This window comes from Neolamprologus brichardi, chromosome 22 (assembly GCF_056152115.1).
Source record: "Neolamprologus brichardi isolate AB-2024 chromosome 22, ASM5615211v1, whole genome shotgun sequence".
Lineage (NCBI taxonomy): Eukaryota > Metazoa > Chordata > Actinopteri > Cichliformes > Cichlidae > Neolamprologus > Neolamprologus brichardi.
In genome coordinates, this window is record NC_142124.1 from 12,205,003 (window position 1) to 12,221,705 (window position 16,703).

Sequence of the window (16,703 nt, forward strand, 5' to 3'; positions counted from 1 at the left end):
CATTGTTGTGAGTGCGCAGGCCAGGGGCTGACACATTTATACAGCCGTAGTTCGCATATGACTGTGAAAGGCAAGAGGAAATAGTTCCTTCCAATTTAGACCATCCGAATGACATAGTTTCTTTCCACGGTGTTCCTGTTAATGAAAAACTACAAATTTACCCCAAAGTACTAAAATATCGATATCGATGAGAATCGATTCTAGAACATAAATTACTGGTATCGGAAGAATCGATATTTCAATATCGATCCGCACACCACTAGGAATCTGTCAAACGTGGTTTAGGTATTATTATGTCATGGGCTCGCGGGAACGGGATGGGCTATATTCTCTGCAAAGATTGAGCAAAGTGCTGAAAAACAGGTCAGACAGGCTTCACTGTGAAAATTGTTAATGAGCCAAAACAAACTACTAAAGAAACCCAGGAAATTTTCAAGGCAGAGAACTGGGATATTTTTGCAATGGCCAACTCAGTCACAAGCATGCGTTGCAGTTTTTAACAATGTGAGAACAATAATGTATGAGCCTCTTAAAATCAGGGACTGAGCATCAACTAAGCACGTTTGTTTAAACCAGGAGTGTTGAAACATAAGGCCGCGGGTCTATAATATGTGAAACATGTCAAATGTATCCCTCGTGAATGATATCAAGTCATCTTGAACCACAAACAACATTCCTGTAACAAAGTAGAAGCCGCAATTTTGGCAGGGACTTTTATATATCCTTTATTTATGCAGTTAAAAAATCTCGTTCACATTAAAAAATTATTTTTTAAGAGTAATCTGGTCAAGAGGGCAGCAGAATTGCAACAAATATAACAATAGTTATGTAAACATATTTTAAGTGGACAAAGGACCCCATTGGTTATAATGTAAGTACAATAACACAGAGTTATAAAGATACTTGAAAACAGGCCATTTTAAAATTTGATATATAAAACATTTGTAAACCCTTTTCAGAAGTCTATTTACCAACATACATAAAGATGTTACACATTAAAAAAAACACGCGGAAACATTGGAAATCTGTTTTTGGCAGGCGATCGCGAGGAAGGCTGGAAAATGTAAAAGAGGGGATCAACTTTTGGACTTTTAACTGTATTTTCGTAAGTTTTACAGCTTTTCCTATTGATAAAGTTTGCATTTTAATCAGATGTTTAAGGTTTGATATAAAAATCCGCTGTGGTTGTGCACAGAGGCAAAACTACAAAAACTACAACCCTAACTGCATGGGTCAGTCAGACACATCAGCCACCGCCCCATAACCAGTGAATAAGTGCCTTTAACGCGTCTCCCCAAAGCTGCCAAGTGCTCTTCTCATGGTGGCTGTTACGTAACACGCCGCCTGCTCCAAGCTCGGCTCTCCGCGGTGACTTTTCTGTGTTTTTATTTGCTGCTTTGAAATAAACGTTCTTTAACGTGAATAAACAGACCGCTCCTTCATACTACGGCCGCTTTTATTCGCTGAGAGCGAAGCCCGTCATGCACCGCCAGGAAATGGAGGAGGATGATGATGATGATGATTGTGTCGCTGCAGTGACGCGCGCACACACACACGCACTCTGCAGCAGAACTGGGAGGAGAAACCAGCAACAGGCAACGAGAACTTCGAGCACTGTGAGGTTAGAAGCTCTACTGACTCTAAATTATGTGAATTTTGAGCTTCAGGAGCGCACGGCATGTGTGGATTTACTTTGTGACGCCCGTGGAGCTGCTACATTGTCGCGTTTGTCACTTTAGTCACAGATATTGTGTAGCGGAAGATGGGCTGGGCTCCCCGCGTTTGCGGTTGTTTCTGGCTCAGAAAAGGCGACTTTGCGCTCGATCGGGCTTCGTGTTAGAAACTTTTTAACGCCCGTGTCTCTCTCTTTATAGGTTTCGTGCAGCTACGGGTGAAGATGAGCGACGCCGGTCAGCCCAAACTTGAACTTTTCGTGAAGGTAAGAGAGTGAATGGGTGCAGAGAAGGAAAGCATCACACCCAGAGAGTGACGCGCACACGGGCGACATTATGTGCCCTGAGTTTACTTAGTGGGCTGAGCCGGTCTGCACGCTCAGTGTGTTTTCTATTACATGCCGATAACCTGTCTCTGACACCTGCACGGTCCTTACAGCTGACTTCAAGCCACCTTTGTTTTATCTTTTATTTTCACGCAGTATTTGTTGTAATAGTGACGTCAATCAGACCCCCCTCTGCTGACTCACCGGGCTTATAAACCACTGTAAGGCTAATCTAATTAAACGCACATTAAGATAACAGCCAGCCGACTTTAGTCTATATTTAGTATGTTGGCCAGGCAGGCTAATCCCATTTTCTTTGAGCCAAAAACAGGCAGTAACATACTAACCAGTGTGGCTCACTTCACACATAAAGATTTCTCTGTGTGAACATGTGTGCCACCCTGTGCTTCCCACCCCCACCTTCTTCAGGGTGAAAGATGCTGTTGTAACTTCTCTAAATTGACCTCTTAAATGTAGTTTCTCGTGAACTGTGGTTAACAACACTGGGCTGTTGCCTGATGAGGCCACGTTTCAGATCCTAAAGATCAAAACTAGCATGCCCTACAGCACTGTGTAGGGCTGGGTGCTGCACGCTCTACAGCAGTAAAGAAGTTAGGGGTGGGTGGGTCAATCCACGTTTACATTTCAGACATGAAAACCGAAAGGTGTGTTTTGTTGCTCTAAAATTTTTAATTTCTTCAGAATGCCTTGCTTTCCCCTAGTATCAGTGCTAGTATTGGCAATATTTGCCCAATATTTACTTAAGTATCAATACCAAAATTTGCCGTATGGCTCAGCAGTAACAGAAGTAACATATGCTGCATCTCAAGCTTCAGGTAGCTACATTTTGGGGATTGTTTTTGGAGCTGATTAATGATTGGGTCTACAAACTGTGTTATAGTGTTTAAAACAGCCTTGTGCAGACTAAATAATCATAGTTTGTTTCATTTATGCAATAATTATATTCCAATTTATCCGCTGTAAAGACAAATCAGACAAGCAGATAAACTCTGTACATTTGCGATTTAAAAGGCAGAAATTAGAACTTTATTTCCATCATACCAAAAAACCCCGAATTTCTCTTTTGTTTAACAGCAGCTATTCCATCCTGCTCAAACGTCTTCACTTTCAGTTGTCGATTCAAGTTCTTTGAGGAAATGTGATGTGTGGTGATGTATATTTCTCTTTGTTTTGACTCAGACATCCTGTGTGCTGATTTTGCAGTTTGGTTTAAGGGTGAAAAACTAAGGTGCACGTTTCTGCATCAGCAGTATGCGTACTGTAACCAAATGTGCGGCGAAGACTTTAAGGCTTTTCTTTGCGTTTTTGGATGGCTGACCTGAAGAAACACAGCAGATTTTCCAGCATTTTATGGAGGAAAGTCTTAGAAAAATAGATGGAAACATTACTGTAATACTGTAATATTCTCTGTTTTTGTTTCCCAGGCAGGAAGCGATGGTCAGAGCATCGGCAACTGTCCTTTCTCTCAGCGTCTCTTTATGGTGCTGTGGCTTAAGGGAGTCACCTTTGACGTTACCACAGTGGATATGAAGAGGTGAAAGCACTCGTCCTTCACGCTCTGTATGGCCACTTTTGTTTATTCTGTCTCTCTCACTAATGCTGGCACAACAAGGGAACATTCGCCTACACTTTTAATGTTTTAATGGCCCCAAGTGAAGCTGGCACTGGAAAAGCCTGGGGTATTTCATTCATTCATTAAAAGATAAAAAGCTGCCACGCTTTGATTTTAGGTGAAAGTTGGACACATTGTAGCTGCTCATATGGGTAATTTCCTGCGGTTGGAAATCTTTCCACTCCTTTTTTTTTCCCTTTTTTGTCTTTCTCTGTTCTGACTCACTCTCTACTCCATCTGTCTTCTTTTTCCGTGCCGCTTTCAGGAAGCCAGACATCTTGAAGGACCTGGCACCGGGTGCGCAGCCTCCCTTCCTGTTATACGGCAACGAGGTGAAAACTGACACCAACAAGATTGAGGAGTTCCTGGAAGAGCATCTCTGCCCTCCAAAGTAATCTTTCCCTTCATCTCTGAAGTGCTGATACAGATAACACAAACTGTCTTGTTTGATCTGATAATGATCTGAATATTGCAACTTTGTTGGGCACAAAGAGATACCGCACTTAAAGGATGTCTCTGGAGGCTTTGAGCACAGATTGATTGTTTTGAATTTTGCAGGAAAAAGGCAACATTTTATAAGAAAGTCAAAAAAGTAGGCCCTGCACGCCAACTCCAAACCACAAGATTTAAATCTGAATCTTTGTGAGATTAAACTATCTAATTCTACATTTTTGCAGGTGTTTCCGTTGTAGATACAGCAATGAATAGACTAATGATAACAAAATAAACCGTTGGCTGCAAATGCATTTGTTGACTTCTTGCACATCAATACGAATCGCTTGAAGATTTATATCTTGATGTGATCTATGATGTGACTGGACATCTAGGTATCCTCGTCTGGCTGCTCGTAACCCAGAGTCCAACACGGCAGGCCTGGACGTCTTCTCCAAGTTCTCTGCCTACGTCAAGAACTCAAACCCTCAGACCAATGAAAGTAAGTGGGCTCCACTCAGACTTATGGTGCAATAAAGTAAATGTTAGAGTAGTGCCTGGTTTAATTTCCAGCATCAAATCGTGCTGAGCTGCTTCTGTCAGTTCCCTGATGGGCTGAAAATCAGCAGGGAGCCTCTGTTAATAACATTAGGCTCTGAGTGTAAACACGTCACCTGCTGATGTTTGTGTGCAGCTTTTCCTACCTCGTCTCTGCTGCTGGTTTAAATATATCTATATCAGGACACCTCTCTTTATACTTAATGCTTGAGTGTTTTCTGTGTGTGCCCATGTGCTCAGATCTAGAGAAAGGCCTCCTGAAGGCTCTGAAGAAGCTAGACGACTACCTCGGCTCTCCACTTCCTGATGAGATTGACGAGAATAGCGCCGATGAGCTCACTTCCTCGTCACGCCCTTTCCTGGATGGCCAGGTGCTCACTCTGGCTGATTGCAACCTGCTGCCTAAGCTCCACATCGTGAAGGTGATCTTGTGATTTTTAAAGCAGTGCAGCATGAGGATGATGGGTTATAAGAATGAGTCAATGCTTTGCTTTGTTTTTTTGTAATTATGCCTATTTTTTTCCGCCCTCTATCTCCGCAGGTGGTGTGCTTGAAATACAGAAACTTCACCATCCCTCAGAGTCTGACAAACCTCTGGAGGTACCTGAACGCCGCCTATGCAAGGGAGGAGTTCTCTTCCACCTGCCCGGTTGACGAGGAGATCTACTTCGCCTACTCCTCTGTAGCTAAAGCTCTCAAGTAGGGATAGAACAGGGGGTTACATGTTCTGAATATACCAGCAGAGCAACATAGGAAAGCACAAAATACACACACACACACACACACACACATGAATATTCACTCTGCAAGCAGCATGGTCGATGCTTTTCTTTGTAAACTGGAGCGCTGCAGGAATCTTTTGTTACGCCTGCAGGCTAATTTCTTGCACCCTTATACGCCAGTATCACCTTTCGCAGAGTTGGCGCTAGTTTACATTGTTTTTTCCCACCTGAAACTGGGTCGGTTTACATCAGCAAAGGGAAACGAGGAAGCTCGGGAAAGCGCAAGTGAAAGCAATTACATGCAAGAAAACTTTTAACCCCGTTAAACTTCCTCCTCCGATGGGTTCTTTCACGTGTCACGTTCTCCGGTTGCCGACCACGTTGCTCGCAGGAGCGCACATCCACATCGTCATCGCACTCTTCTAACTACAGCCCTGCTTATGTACAGTTTCACCATGAGCAGATACACACTGACGCTTCTTGTTCCTTTCTTCTTCAAGACAGTTGCTACAGTATGTTTTGGGTTTTTTGTTGTTTTTCCTGGTAGTAATTTCAACAGACACAAAGCTGCCTGACAGATCAAACTTTTCATATGTAACGTTGCAGGCTTCCCCCAGGCAGATTCAGCTCTCGTTTCTCTGGTTAAGGAAGTGAAATTTGCATATCAGCTCCAGATCACCTGCCAAAGAGTCTTTTGTACTGAGCCTTTCACGTGGACTTTATTTCGTTACTGAGAGTACAAGGCCTTTTTACAGTACAAAATCTTTTTTATCCTTTAATTAAAAGCCAAGTTTTGTCTAAGTGTTAGATTGCTTATTCTTTGTAGTGCACCTCAGAGAGGAAAGGGGTGCATACCGGGTCTCGCTGAAGAGCTGAAAACAGTTACAGAGACAGGAAACTGTTTCAATAGAGGCGGGCTTCCCCTTTCTGTGCTCCCACACAGCAGGCGTGAAGGATTATTTAAGATTACCAAGCATCTATGTGATCCGCTGTGAGGGCCCATTGCCAGTAATTTATTCAGTGCTGCCCAGTGGGTATTGAAGGAGGCGCTGGATGAAGCGTATTTGTGTTTCTCACTGTCAGTTACTCCCATGAAAACGCTTTCTAATTCTAACGCTTTGTACAAATTAAATCAGCTGCACAAAATATAACATTTAGTCTTCTTGTTAACACGATGAATTACTTCTACTGCTTATCTGGTGTAAGCACTGTGTAAGCATTGCCATTGAATGCTACCAAAAGAAGCCAAAACTACAGATTTTATAAAAGGTGTTTGTAGGCACCATGACATCATTTCCTTTTTTTGAAACAATCTTTTGAAACCGGATGTGACAGACGAGAGCTGATTTGAAACTTTGCATTCATTGGCTTATGACTTGTCAATAATTCGTCATTGCTGTTAGCCAATGTGCATCCTAGATACACCTTGGACTGACCAAAATGTATAAAATGGACCGATGTTTTGTTTTATTCATTTATGGTACTTTCACCTCCTTCAAACCTGACACATATAGGGACTACATTAGCTTATAGTCCCTTGAGGCTGGGTTTTATTGCCTCCCTGTCTCAAACGGTGCGTCTTTCACATGTAAGGCGATTATGTTAACTGCTACGCTGTTGAACCTACGCTCTCTCTTATTCAGTATGATCCAAAATGAGTAACTCAGCCTATTTAAGCTCTTCCAGAAACTGTTTACACAGGACAACTCCTGTTACCCCATAGGTGGTCTTTTCAACCAGAGAAGTCCAACCCCAATGGCCATGAAAAAGGGTGGTCATTTAAGGCACTTCCCTATTGGTTTCACTCTTCAGACCATGAAATTACATCCATTTTTTAATAGTCTGCAGTTACCATGAGCCTGTTAAAGTGCTATAAAACATGCTAAACATAGACATTTTTTTTTAAAAAGGGGAAGGATAAGCATCAACATAGCTACAGTTATAAAACAACCAGCTTGATATAAATAGAGTCATTGCATTACATTAGTAATATGTGGATTTACTTTTCGAGATTAGTGCACCACATCAACTGCTAGTATCTCCTGTCCATATGTCGTCTACATTTTGATAGAAACCAAGAATTTTGGCCTTGTAACCGGTTGTAGGTTAAATGCATTGTTAGTGTTTTCATGGGACTTGCTGACAGTAAAAATATACCTGAACCAGCCTGATCCTTTAAAAGCCTTGTGTCCTCAGAGATGCCCTGTGGACTAATCCACTTGTGGGAGGAAGTCCTCTGGTCTGAAATTCCTGTTTAAGTGACTTGAAATGAACTCGCTGCGAGGAACTGGAACTACTGGACAGCACGCCTTATCTGACTGTAGCTTGTGAAGGAAATAACGAACTAACATTTATAGAGAGCTCTCAGGGATGGGCCCTGTCTACATGTGCAGTAGTAAAAATTAGTTTTTGAGTTGCGTTTTTTCCCTTTTTTCCACACAAAAAACTTAAATGGAAGCTTTTTAAAACCTCCGTCCACAGTGAAGACTCTCAATAGGGAAACAGGAGGAAAAGGTGTGCGCCTTTATTTACTTTTTTGACAACAGGCTGGCTTCTAATTGGCCAGCATTCCTGTACAGTTAGCACCGTCAAGCACCCTTGACATTTTTTTTTTTTTTTGCATTTTTGTGTTATGATTTTTTTTCTGAACAAAAGCAAAGAATTCCAGTTTTAAAAGAACATCCGTGTACGTGTGGACCGGGCTACAGTTTGTGCTGTAAACATCTTCGTTGTGTGTCTCAGATCAGGGTGAAACTCATTGACAAAATAAACCTAAGTGCAATTTAAGCAGATTTAAGAAGACAATCTTGAGTTAAACTTTATTAGAAAAACAGCGGGAGCAAAGTCAATTATTTTTCTACAGAGGTTGTAATCCCTCCGCAATGACATGCTTGGTATTGATCAAGTAGATGATGCATTGTACTTGACTGAATTGTTGGATTTTTATCTATTTTTTAAAGTGGAATGATGTTTAAAGGGACAGAGTCTGAATAATTTTAGTGCTAATATATTGTAATATTTCTTCTCTCCGTGTGTGGAAGACTGTAGGACTTGTAATTTCAGGGACCACTTAATATGTTAAATTAGACAAATCATTAAATGCATAGTTTGTTTCTCAATTAACTGTTTTAACTTTTTTTTAAGAATATATATGTCATCCATGTCCGTTGTTATCCAAACTGTGCTTTTTGCTTTGTTTCTTAACCATCTTTTACTATTTTAGCCTTTTATTGTCTTTTTTTCCACTCGTTTTGCCATCATGTAGTCAAAAACATCTAAACTTCAAAGTCCACTGGATCAAAAGTAAAAGTGTGGACACACAATCAGCAGGCTTAAATCATCGATCAAGGCAAACTACTAGCACAGCTGAAATGTATTTTGTACTTTAAACATCTTACGAAGTAGGGTTTATTAATGTCCCAATAAAATATCTTCATAGTAAATCAGTCGGTGACAGATGTGTTTCATTTTTAAAAAATTTTTTTTATCGAGGATAAGACTGCATCGTCTCGTCTGCTGCTCAGGCCAGCAGGAGCCCGAGCGCAGGCAGCAGGCAGAGCACCACTCCCACCAAGCTGGGGGCAGTAACGGGCACGGCACTGTTGCACAGGTCGGTATCGCAGCACACGTTGGTGTAGTTGAAGGAGACCCCTGACGTGTATTTCTCTCCACTCACGTCGCACTGGGAGGCAACTGCGCAGCTTTTTTCGTACAACGTCAGCTGTAGTGGGCCTGTGAGAGCAGAGGAGTAGAAGGATATTATATTATTATTTTTCACATGGAATTTAAAGAGCATTCAATCCATTTTCTACACTTTTAATGGTTCTTGACACAGGACACTGTGCCTTTTAGGAATAGTTCACTCGGCAAGTGTCGAATGTGAGAAAAAAATATTTGATGCACTGATTACGTTTCCAAAAGTCTATCACTTTTGGAAATTTGCATCTATTTGGACTCAAGGATGATCTGATTTTGTGAAAATCTGAATGTCAAAGGTCACAACAACCTAACAAAGCATGCGTTTAGCCAGAACTCACGAATTCATAAATCTGTTTTGTCAAACTTTCCCACCAAAATATAACAGAATGATGTTTTATATCCTCATTTCTCAGCAAATCCAATATATTTTTCAATTAGTTATATAACACAAATGAAATCATGACTAATTGAGATGATATGATGAGTTTATGCTTAAATAGATACTGAAGTGTATTGTGTTTTATAAATTTTTTGATCGTTTTCAATTTAACATTATGAATGCTTCAAAAACAGTGAAAGCAAAGAAAACTTTGAATGTCTGATTAGTTTTACTTCTTGATTTTTTTTGCACCTGGATGTTAGCAATATAGACTCACCAGACACTTCATTAGGTATACCTGTCCAGCTGCTCGTTAATACAAATCTCCAATTAGCCAATTGCATGGCAGTAAGTGACATAGTTGTTGTTGCCAGGCAGTCTTATCTTAGTGTTTCACAAACTGGTGATTTGCTGGGATTTTCCCACACAACCATCTGCAAGGTTTACAGAGAATGGCCGGAAAAGATCAATTGTTCAGTGAGCAGCAGTTCTCTGGGTGAAAATGCCTCATAGAGACCAGAGGCTAGACTGAAGGAATCCATCTTTCCTTGTATTTATGGTTCAGGTTGCTGCTGGCGGTGGTGCAGTAATGTAGGAGATATTTTACCAGCTCAATATTGTCTAAACACCATATTGTTCCTGAGTATTGTTGTTAACCATGTCCATCCCTTTATGACCACAGTGTACCAATGTTTTGATGGCTGCTCCCAGCAGGATAATGCACCATGTCATCAAATCATCTCAAACTGGTTTTTGAACATGACACTGAGCTCACATTACTCATATGGAACGAGCGATTTTCATCACGAACGTTTAGCCGACAAATCTACAGCAACTGTGCGACGCTATCATGACAATATGGACCAAAATGTCTGAGGTATTTTTCCAAAAGCTTGCTGAATCTATGACACAGAGATTTAAGGAGGTTTGAACAGCAAAAGGAGATCAAAGCATAGAACTAGCAAGATGTGCATAGTGGAGTGGCCAGTGAGTGTAGGAAATCCAAAACTCAAAAAACAACAAGATATAAACAGAAAGGATAGCAGAGTCCAAAAACTGCAGTAGAACAAAGTACAGTAAAATAAGAGACAGCAGATTATTCAGTCAGACTCTTCATTAGGCAAGCAAATTTAACTAGTTCCTCACTGGGATTGTTTTAAAATTACTCATACTGAAAACTGAGAGTAATTGTGGGAACTTTGTCCCCTGATGAGACATGGTAATCATTTTGCCCCACCCAGATAGCCCAGAGTGTTATTTTTAGACATAATTTGACATCACGGGTGCTATTGAGCTGACAACCGGCCCGATGAGAAAATGGTACAGAAGTTTGAAGGTTGAGTCATTCTTCTTTCTTCTTTCACATTTAAGTACCTGACGAAAGACAAGGCCCTGAGAAGCAGTTCAAAGAGCAGCCCACAAAGACATGAAACAGTCCTTATTGTATAGTTTATGTATGATCGGTGACCACAAGCTGAAAGGTTTGATTTATAAAAAGAACTTTAGACTTGGTCCTAATAGCGTCTTTATTGTCTGTTCACTGTAATGTGCATTTCTAAAAATGTTTCTCACAAATCTTTTATAAAATAAGGCTTTATTTTCCAGTTTGTGGCCATCATGCTTGAGACTCACTGAAATTAATCTAATCTAATAAATGCAGACAAATCTGGCTCTTACCTCGTGTTCCTGACGCTACGCTGGAGAGGCAGCGCTGGCCAGCTGGACACTCCACAGGAAACTTTAAGCAGTCCAGAGGAGAGATGGATGGAAACATACAGGTGTAACAGCGCAAACAGGCTGAGGGGCAAAAGCAGTGGTTGTTAGGCACTGTCAGCTGTACAGCTCTGGCAGGGATTGCAACAACAAGAGCTTAAAACTCTTAAAAAAACAGCTGACAGTCACAACATAAAGGATTTGGCTCTGAAAGATGATATTTGCGAACTAACAGTAACTGCAATTATGTTTGTTTCCAAAAGAAGCCAAATTGTTTTGTAGAAGATGAATGCATATTTTGATGTTGAAAAATAGACTTGTTGGTGCCCCCTGGTGGAATATCTTTGTAATTGAGACACTTTTTAACTTCTCTTCTAACTTATGCTTCTCTGCACTTCAGCAACATCTGATAATTACTTTTCTATCACCGACTCAGCAGACAACTGTCATAACAGAAACTCTAAGTACTTTTCATTTACTAGCTATACATTTTATGATGCCAACATGTTTCTATTCATAAGACAACAGTAAAAACACTGTAAAATGGGTTAAAGGTTACACTCTCTTTACTTTTCGTATTTCCAAGTGTACGATATTTACACAACAAATGTAAATATGCAAACAGCGCACTGTAAAATTACATTAGCAAGCAGCTTTAAGAGAGAGTAAGCAGAAGTCACGTGTCCTTCCTCCTGCATGTTCTACTCGGGCACCACCCTTTACCAGAGTTATTAAGTATACGATTAAAGATGTCCACTTGTAGTTGAGTAAGTTATTGTTATGATAATGTTTAATTTTGAGTTTATTTTATATTTATGAGTAAAACTAGTAAACTTTAAATTAAAATAGTCAAACTCAGAAAAAAAGCCTGACATTGGAGAATAAATAATTCACTTTTAGTTTAAAAATATCAGAGTACTTGTAGATTTTACATTTAACTCAAGTCAGCACTTTTTAAACTCTTCACATGTTGTGTACGATAAAGTTTAAATATGTAACTAAAATTGTAACTAAAGTAAGTGTGTTATGGGGTGACTGTAGCTCAAGAGGTACAGCGAGCCATCTGGGACATTGGTGGTTTGATTGCCAGCTGCTTCAGTCTCAGTGCCAAAACGTCCTTGAGCAAAATACTGACACAAGTTGCTCTTTGTTGGAGTGTGTATAAAACACAGTGTAATAGAAAAGTGTTATATAATAACCGCTCAATTTACCGTGTTAAATTTGTACTTTCCACCACTGAAAAACAAGAAAAAGTGCTTGAACTTTCAAAGTCTTAGACAAAATGTGTACTGGACTAAATGACTTATTTCATGTTTACCAGTCACATAAGAAAAATTAAAAACACTACCGACAACAAATCCAACATACTGAACTTACTTGAACTGATTTCTTCAACAATCTACACTATTTGAATCAAACTACAGTAGTGGAATATAAGCATACTCTACAAATCTCCTCTGTGTAGTATTTCCTGGCCTAAAGAGCTTCCTAATTAAAGGGATAAAACTCTCTTTATGTGAAAAGTATACCTGAACTCATCAAATCAAGTATGTTACCGTCCATCATCATTTTTCCTGTAACAGGAGATCTTGCACTAAAATGCATTAAAAATATGTCAGCTTTAAGAGAGTCAAATCTCAAATGTGCATGCAGAAAAATGTTAAACATCACAGAGTTTTGCAGACTTTGTCCCTCTCACTGACTTGAGTAATGGATCTCCAGTATTTAAAAGTATTTTATTTTTTCCCTTACATTACAAAAGCACCTGAAGACAATTGAATGTTTTTACATACCTGCCAAAGGAAGACAACACATGAGAATAATTAAAAGTTGTGAACGAGGCATGATGCTTCCTTAAAAGTCCCTTGGCTGATGTTTCGAGCTGGATTTTTCTAAACACTTCTTGTCCCAGGGCGTTACGACTCCCTAACTACTTGATGCGGTGCGTCCCCCAGCTCATTTGCAAATTACATTTATTTTCATCTCTGTTTCTTTCAATGTCTCCAATTATCTGATAAAAGGTGCCTCTTTATATTGCAAGCACCCATGTGTCACCTGAGTTTTTCCCTCAGTCTTTGCTGATTTGTGCTGTCATGAGCCTGAGGCGGACTCCTCCCTGAAACTTCTAATTCAATCTGGAGAGTTAATTGTGGACAGCATGGTTACAGGCAGTGGGAAAATGAAGAGTTATATCGTGTATTTGGTGAGTGTTTATTACTAACGATGCTCAGGAAGCTTTTGACAAGAACAACATCTTCACTCATTCATTCAGTGACTGCTGGTTGCAGGCATTTGTCTCTCTTGTGCTTCTGCCGCAGCATTTCAGTCAAGTTAAGGTCTGGACGCTGACTGGGCTATTTCATCACCTTGATTCATTTTTGTTTTGTTTTGTTTTGTTTTGTTTTTTAGCCTTTCTGTTGTCTAAGGAGCTTGGAAAGTAAAGCATCTGGACTTCTTTAATTTTGTTGAAGACATTTCACCTCTCGTTGAGAAGCTTCTTCAGTTCTAAGAGCAAATGGTGAAGAGTCCCAGATTTTTAAGCCCTATAGGAGTGTCCTCCAAGAGGGTAATGAACCGCCTATATCACACGAGCCAAGGTGTGAAAACGGATGTGGGTCACCATCAGCCAAGGTCTCAGGTGAACCCATTGGGAAACCTAGCCTTTCTGTTGTACTTGGGATCATTGTCCTCTTGCACAACCCAGCCAAGCTTTAGCTGTCAGAGCAATGGCCTCATATTTTACTACTTTAATACTTTGGTATATAGAAGAGTTGGGTTGCAAAACGAGCTCAACTCATCATTCTTCCACCACCATGCTTCACAACTAGTATGACCCTGTGACCCTGTGCATCATGGCCAAACATCTCCACTCTGGATTCGAAGACATTGATCCAGAAATCTTTTGATTTGTTCAGATGTAACTTTGCAAACCTAAACTGTGCTGTCCTCAGTCAGGACTCGAATTTGTGGGGGTTTTCTGACCTTGGGGTAAATTTTCTGCGTTCACTCCTGGGAAAATTGTGACACACCTGACCACCAGACCAGCAAACTGCCAAAACAGCTTTTTGTAGAGATGCTTACAGTTGCTGATGATCAGTTACCAAGTCCATTTGATGATTAGCAAACTGCCTGCTACTTTTAATTGCACAAGGAAGCTGTCTGAGAGTTCTTATCTTAGAAACGTTTTTCACAGGTTATGCAGGTCCCACAATAAAACCCTGCAGGACTGATTTAGTTTGCTCAAAATCAGTTTTATGGACTATTGTGTGGATATAATTAGTTATAAACTGGTTGTTTTCTTGCTGTACTTGTGTGTATAAATAGGTTTTTTTAAAAGCCTAATTTTCCTGTCAAGTTGTAATCTATTTTTATGTGCAGTGTCATAAATTGCACGGTTTGCTAACATGCAACTGCTAAAAAAAAAAAAAAAGCATTTTAAAAAACTGCAATAAAAAGGGGGGAAAGGGTTTCTTAAGAAATATAATGTGAAAACTTCAAGTTTTTAGTGATTTTGTTTTGTTAAATACTCTTTGTCATCTAGCTCCATAATTCTTGTGCCAGTTTTGTTTAGTTAGAAATTCTGGCCTCTATCTGAGCCATTTATAAAAGAAAAGACATTATGTGTAACTGCATGAGACAGCAGCTGCTGTAGAGAAAAGATGAGCACCGATAAAGTCAGCACGGTGCAGAAGGAGTCAGCAGACAAACAGAGGGAGAAAGCCAGCAACTCAGAGACAGCGGGTCAGTGAGCTGCACAGCGAGCCTGTTTAAACAAATTATCCTTCAGGGCATAATGGGAGACGTGAGGGCAGCAAGCAGGACGGTCTGCTGACAGCAAGTCTTGTGATGGAGCGAAACGAGTGGGCTCAGACTGAATAAGCTCTTTACAAGTTGATTAATTACAAGCTTAAAAAAATCTTCCTGGAAATATTGAGGTTTTTGTTCATTTCTCTTGTATTTTTTCAGTTACTTTTGTCTGGATGCAATACTGTATGCAGAAATAATCCATGGGCATTGCTGAGGCATATATGACATTGAGAGTTTATGACCTGTGATGCATTTTGGAGGCATGTATGTTTGCTGCTAAAGCAATAGATTTTTGCATGGAGTTTGGTGTGACTTTGTTTCTGTCCATTTGTGTCTTCATTAAATGATTTGCATATAACCTACAAAAGAATCCCCAGAACTAGTGCCAAATAAAAGTATTATGGGATTAAAGGTCCTTTTCTTTTGTTCAAATTCGCAAGCATTCATGTCGTAAAACTTAAAAATACAAGCCTAAAGTGACTCACAACTGAGTCCATTCATGTTTGTGCAGACAGTGTTAATCCTGCATTTGATGGGGATGTTTTTTTGTGTGTCCTGGCTGAAGGATCTCAGTGGACAGATGGTGTTCTTTAATCCTGTCTGTCTGTGCCCTCTACCTCCCATCCTCCACCCTTTTTTACATCTATTCATTCTGCCGTTTACATCCAGGTTCTCATTTTCAGCCTCTTCTACACACCGGAGACGAGCTCCTGCAGCTTCCCTCGTCTTCCTCGCTGCAGCAGAAAATTTGGCTCCTGGTCCTCCTCCTGCAGTAACTCAATCTAGTCACTAGAAGGAAATATTGTGCAGCCTTGTTAGACAGAAAAGTCACATGTTTACAGAAGGCCTGCATGTTTACATCACCTCTGAACATCACGAGTTTCTTTAGAAATACTGGATTATTATAAACACAAATCATGGGTAGTTTTTCGGAGGTGGGGTGTCTGATGGGACAACCTGTTAATCCAGCAATCACATCACTGACCCACTTTGAGGAAAGCCAGATTATTTTATTTATTTATTTATTTATAAATAAATAAGTAAATAAGTAAAATGTCAGGAGGATAAAAACAAAGATGGCTCAGTAATTCAGCATATAAATCTTTGATTCGCTTTCAGACAGACCACATTTATATTTGTATATAAAGCACAAGCCTGACCCTTCATAAACAATTCATCAGGATTACAGCAGGGATGGGAGAGGGGGAAAGGGGGAGTCCATAATCCTAGAAAAACCTGACTTTAATTCTGTGTTTTAATGCGCAGGAGCACCAGTGTGGCAAAAATAGGAATTTTCTGGCCATTTTTCAACAAGACATCCGCCTAATGTTATATTAAACTAGTCTAAATTACGCATTTGTTAGTAACACCAGATAGGTTGAACAAGTCTTCTAAATGTAGCAATTACGTAGGTTAACAGTAACGGCGGTCACAAATGTACTCACAAATTAAGAATATGTTTATATTAACTTCAAACAAATTAAATTATGTTTTGTTAACGAACTCGAAGAAAGTGTAAATTAAATTAAAACGGTAGTAACTTTGCAGTGCAGTTGCCACTAAAAGTGCAAGCGCCAGAACAGCAGCGCCTGTGATAAATCACCGCTGATTGAATCCGGGTAGGACGTGTGGGGGATGGGGAGGGGAGGTGGTGGGGGACGTGAGCGTCAATAGTCGAAAATAAGACCGGAAGTACCTTGGAGGTGGCGTTAAAAACTATGAGCACGACCGTTGGCATATTATTATTTTTTTCATCTACAG

The 16,703-nt window shown here is 40.1% G+C and overlaps 2 protein-coding genes across 3 annotated transcripts; one reads left to right on the plus strand and one right to left on the minus strand.

The window, feature by feature from the left end:
• The first annotated feature begins 1,541 nt into the window (after positions 1–1,541).
• clic1 (CLIC family member 1) lies at positions 1,542–8,790 on the plus strand. Of its 2 annotated transcripts, none has more exons than XM_006788052.3 (7): positions 1,542–1,621; positions 1,875–1,939; positions 3,445–3,554; positions 3,898–4,023; positions 4,460–4,566; positions 4,863–5,044; positions 5,164–8,790. In XM_006788052.3, the coding sequence occupies exons 2-7, from the start codon at positions 1,898–1,900 to the stop codon at positions 5,323–5,325; spliced, it is 729 nt and encodes a 242-aa protein (XP_006788115.1). In that variant the 5' UTR covers positions 1,542–1,621; positions 1,875–1,897; the 3' UTR covers positions 5,326–8,790. The 2 variants fall into 2 exon arrangements, with proteins under 2 accessions (XP_006788115.1, XP_087690947.1); XM_087834821.1 differs by having other exon boundaries at positions 1,574–1,616.
• Positions 8,730–13,125, minus strand: LOC102782814 (uncharacterized). The gene is made up of 3 exons (XM_006788051.2): positions 12,929–13,125; positions 11,100–11,219; positions 8,730–9,076 (listed from the first exon to the last, which is right to left on the minus strand). The coding sequence occupies exons 1-3, from the start codon at positions 12,978–12,980 to the stop codon at positions 8,865–8,867; spliced, it is 384 nt and encodes a 127-aa protein (XP_006788114.1). The 5' UTR covers positions 12,981–13,125; the 3' UTR covers positions 8,730–8,864.
• Between the last annotated feature and the right edge of the window lie 3,578 nt (positions 13,126–16,703).

Excerpts from the sequence above, each read along its gene's own strand:
- clic1 (XM_006788052.3), top strand. The coding sequence starts at position 1,898 with ATGAGCGACGCCGGTCAGCCCAAACTTGAACTTTTCGTGAAG. Across the intron at positions 4,024-4,459 it reads GAGCATCTCTGCCCTCCAAA|GTATCCTCGTCTGGCTGCTC; the intron begins GTAATCTTTCCC and ends CTGGACATCTAG. Across the intron at positions 5,045-5,163 it reads CTAAGCTCCACATCGTGAAG|GTGGTGTGCTTGAAATACAG; the intron begins GTGATCTTGTGA and ends CTATCTCCGCAG.
- LOC102782814 (XM_006788051.2), bottom strand. The coding sequence starts at position 12,980 with ATGCCTCGTTCACAACTTTTAATTATTCTCATGTGTTGTCTTCCTTTG. Across the intron at positions 11,220-12,928 it reads GTGTTGTCTTCCTTTGGCAG|CCTGTTTGCGCTGTTACACC; the intron begins GTATGTAAAAAC and ends TTTGCCCCTCAG. Across the intron at positions 9,077-11,099 it reads CGTAGCGTCAGGAACACGAG|GCCCACTACAGCTGACGTTG; the intron begins GTAAGAGCCAGA and ends CTGCTCTCACAG.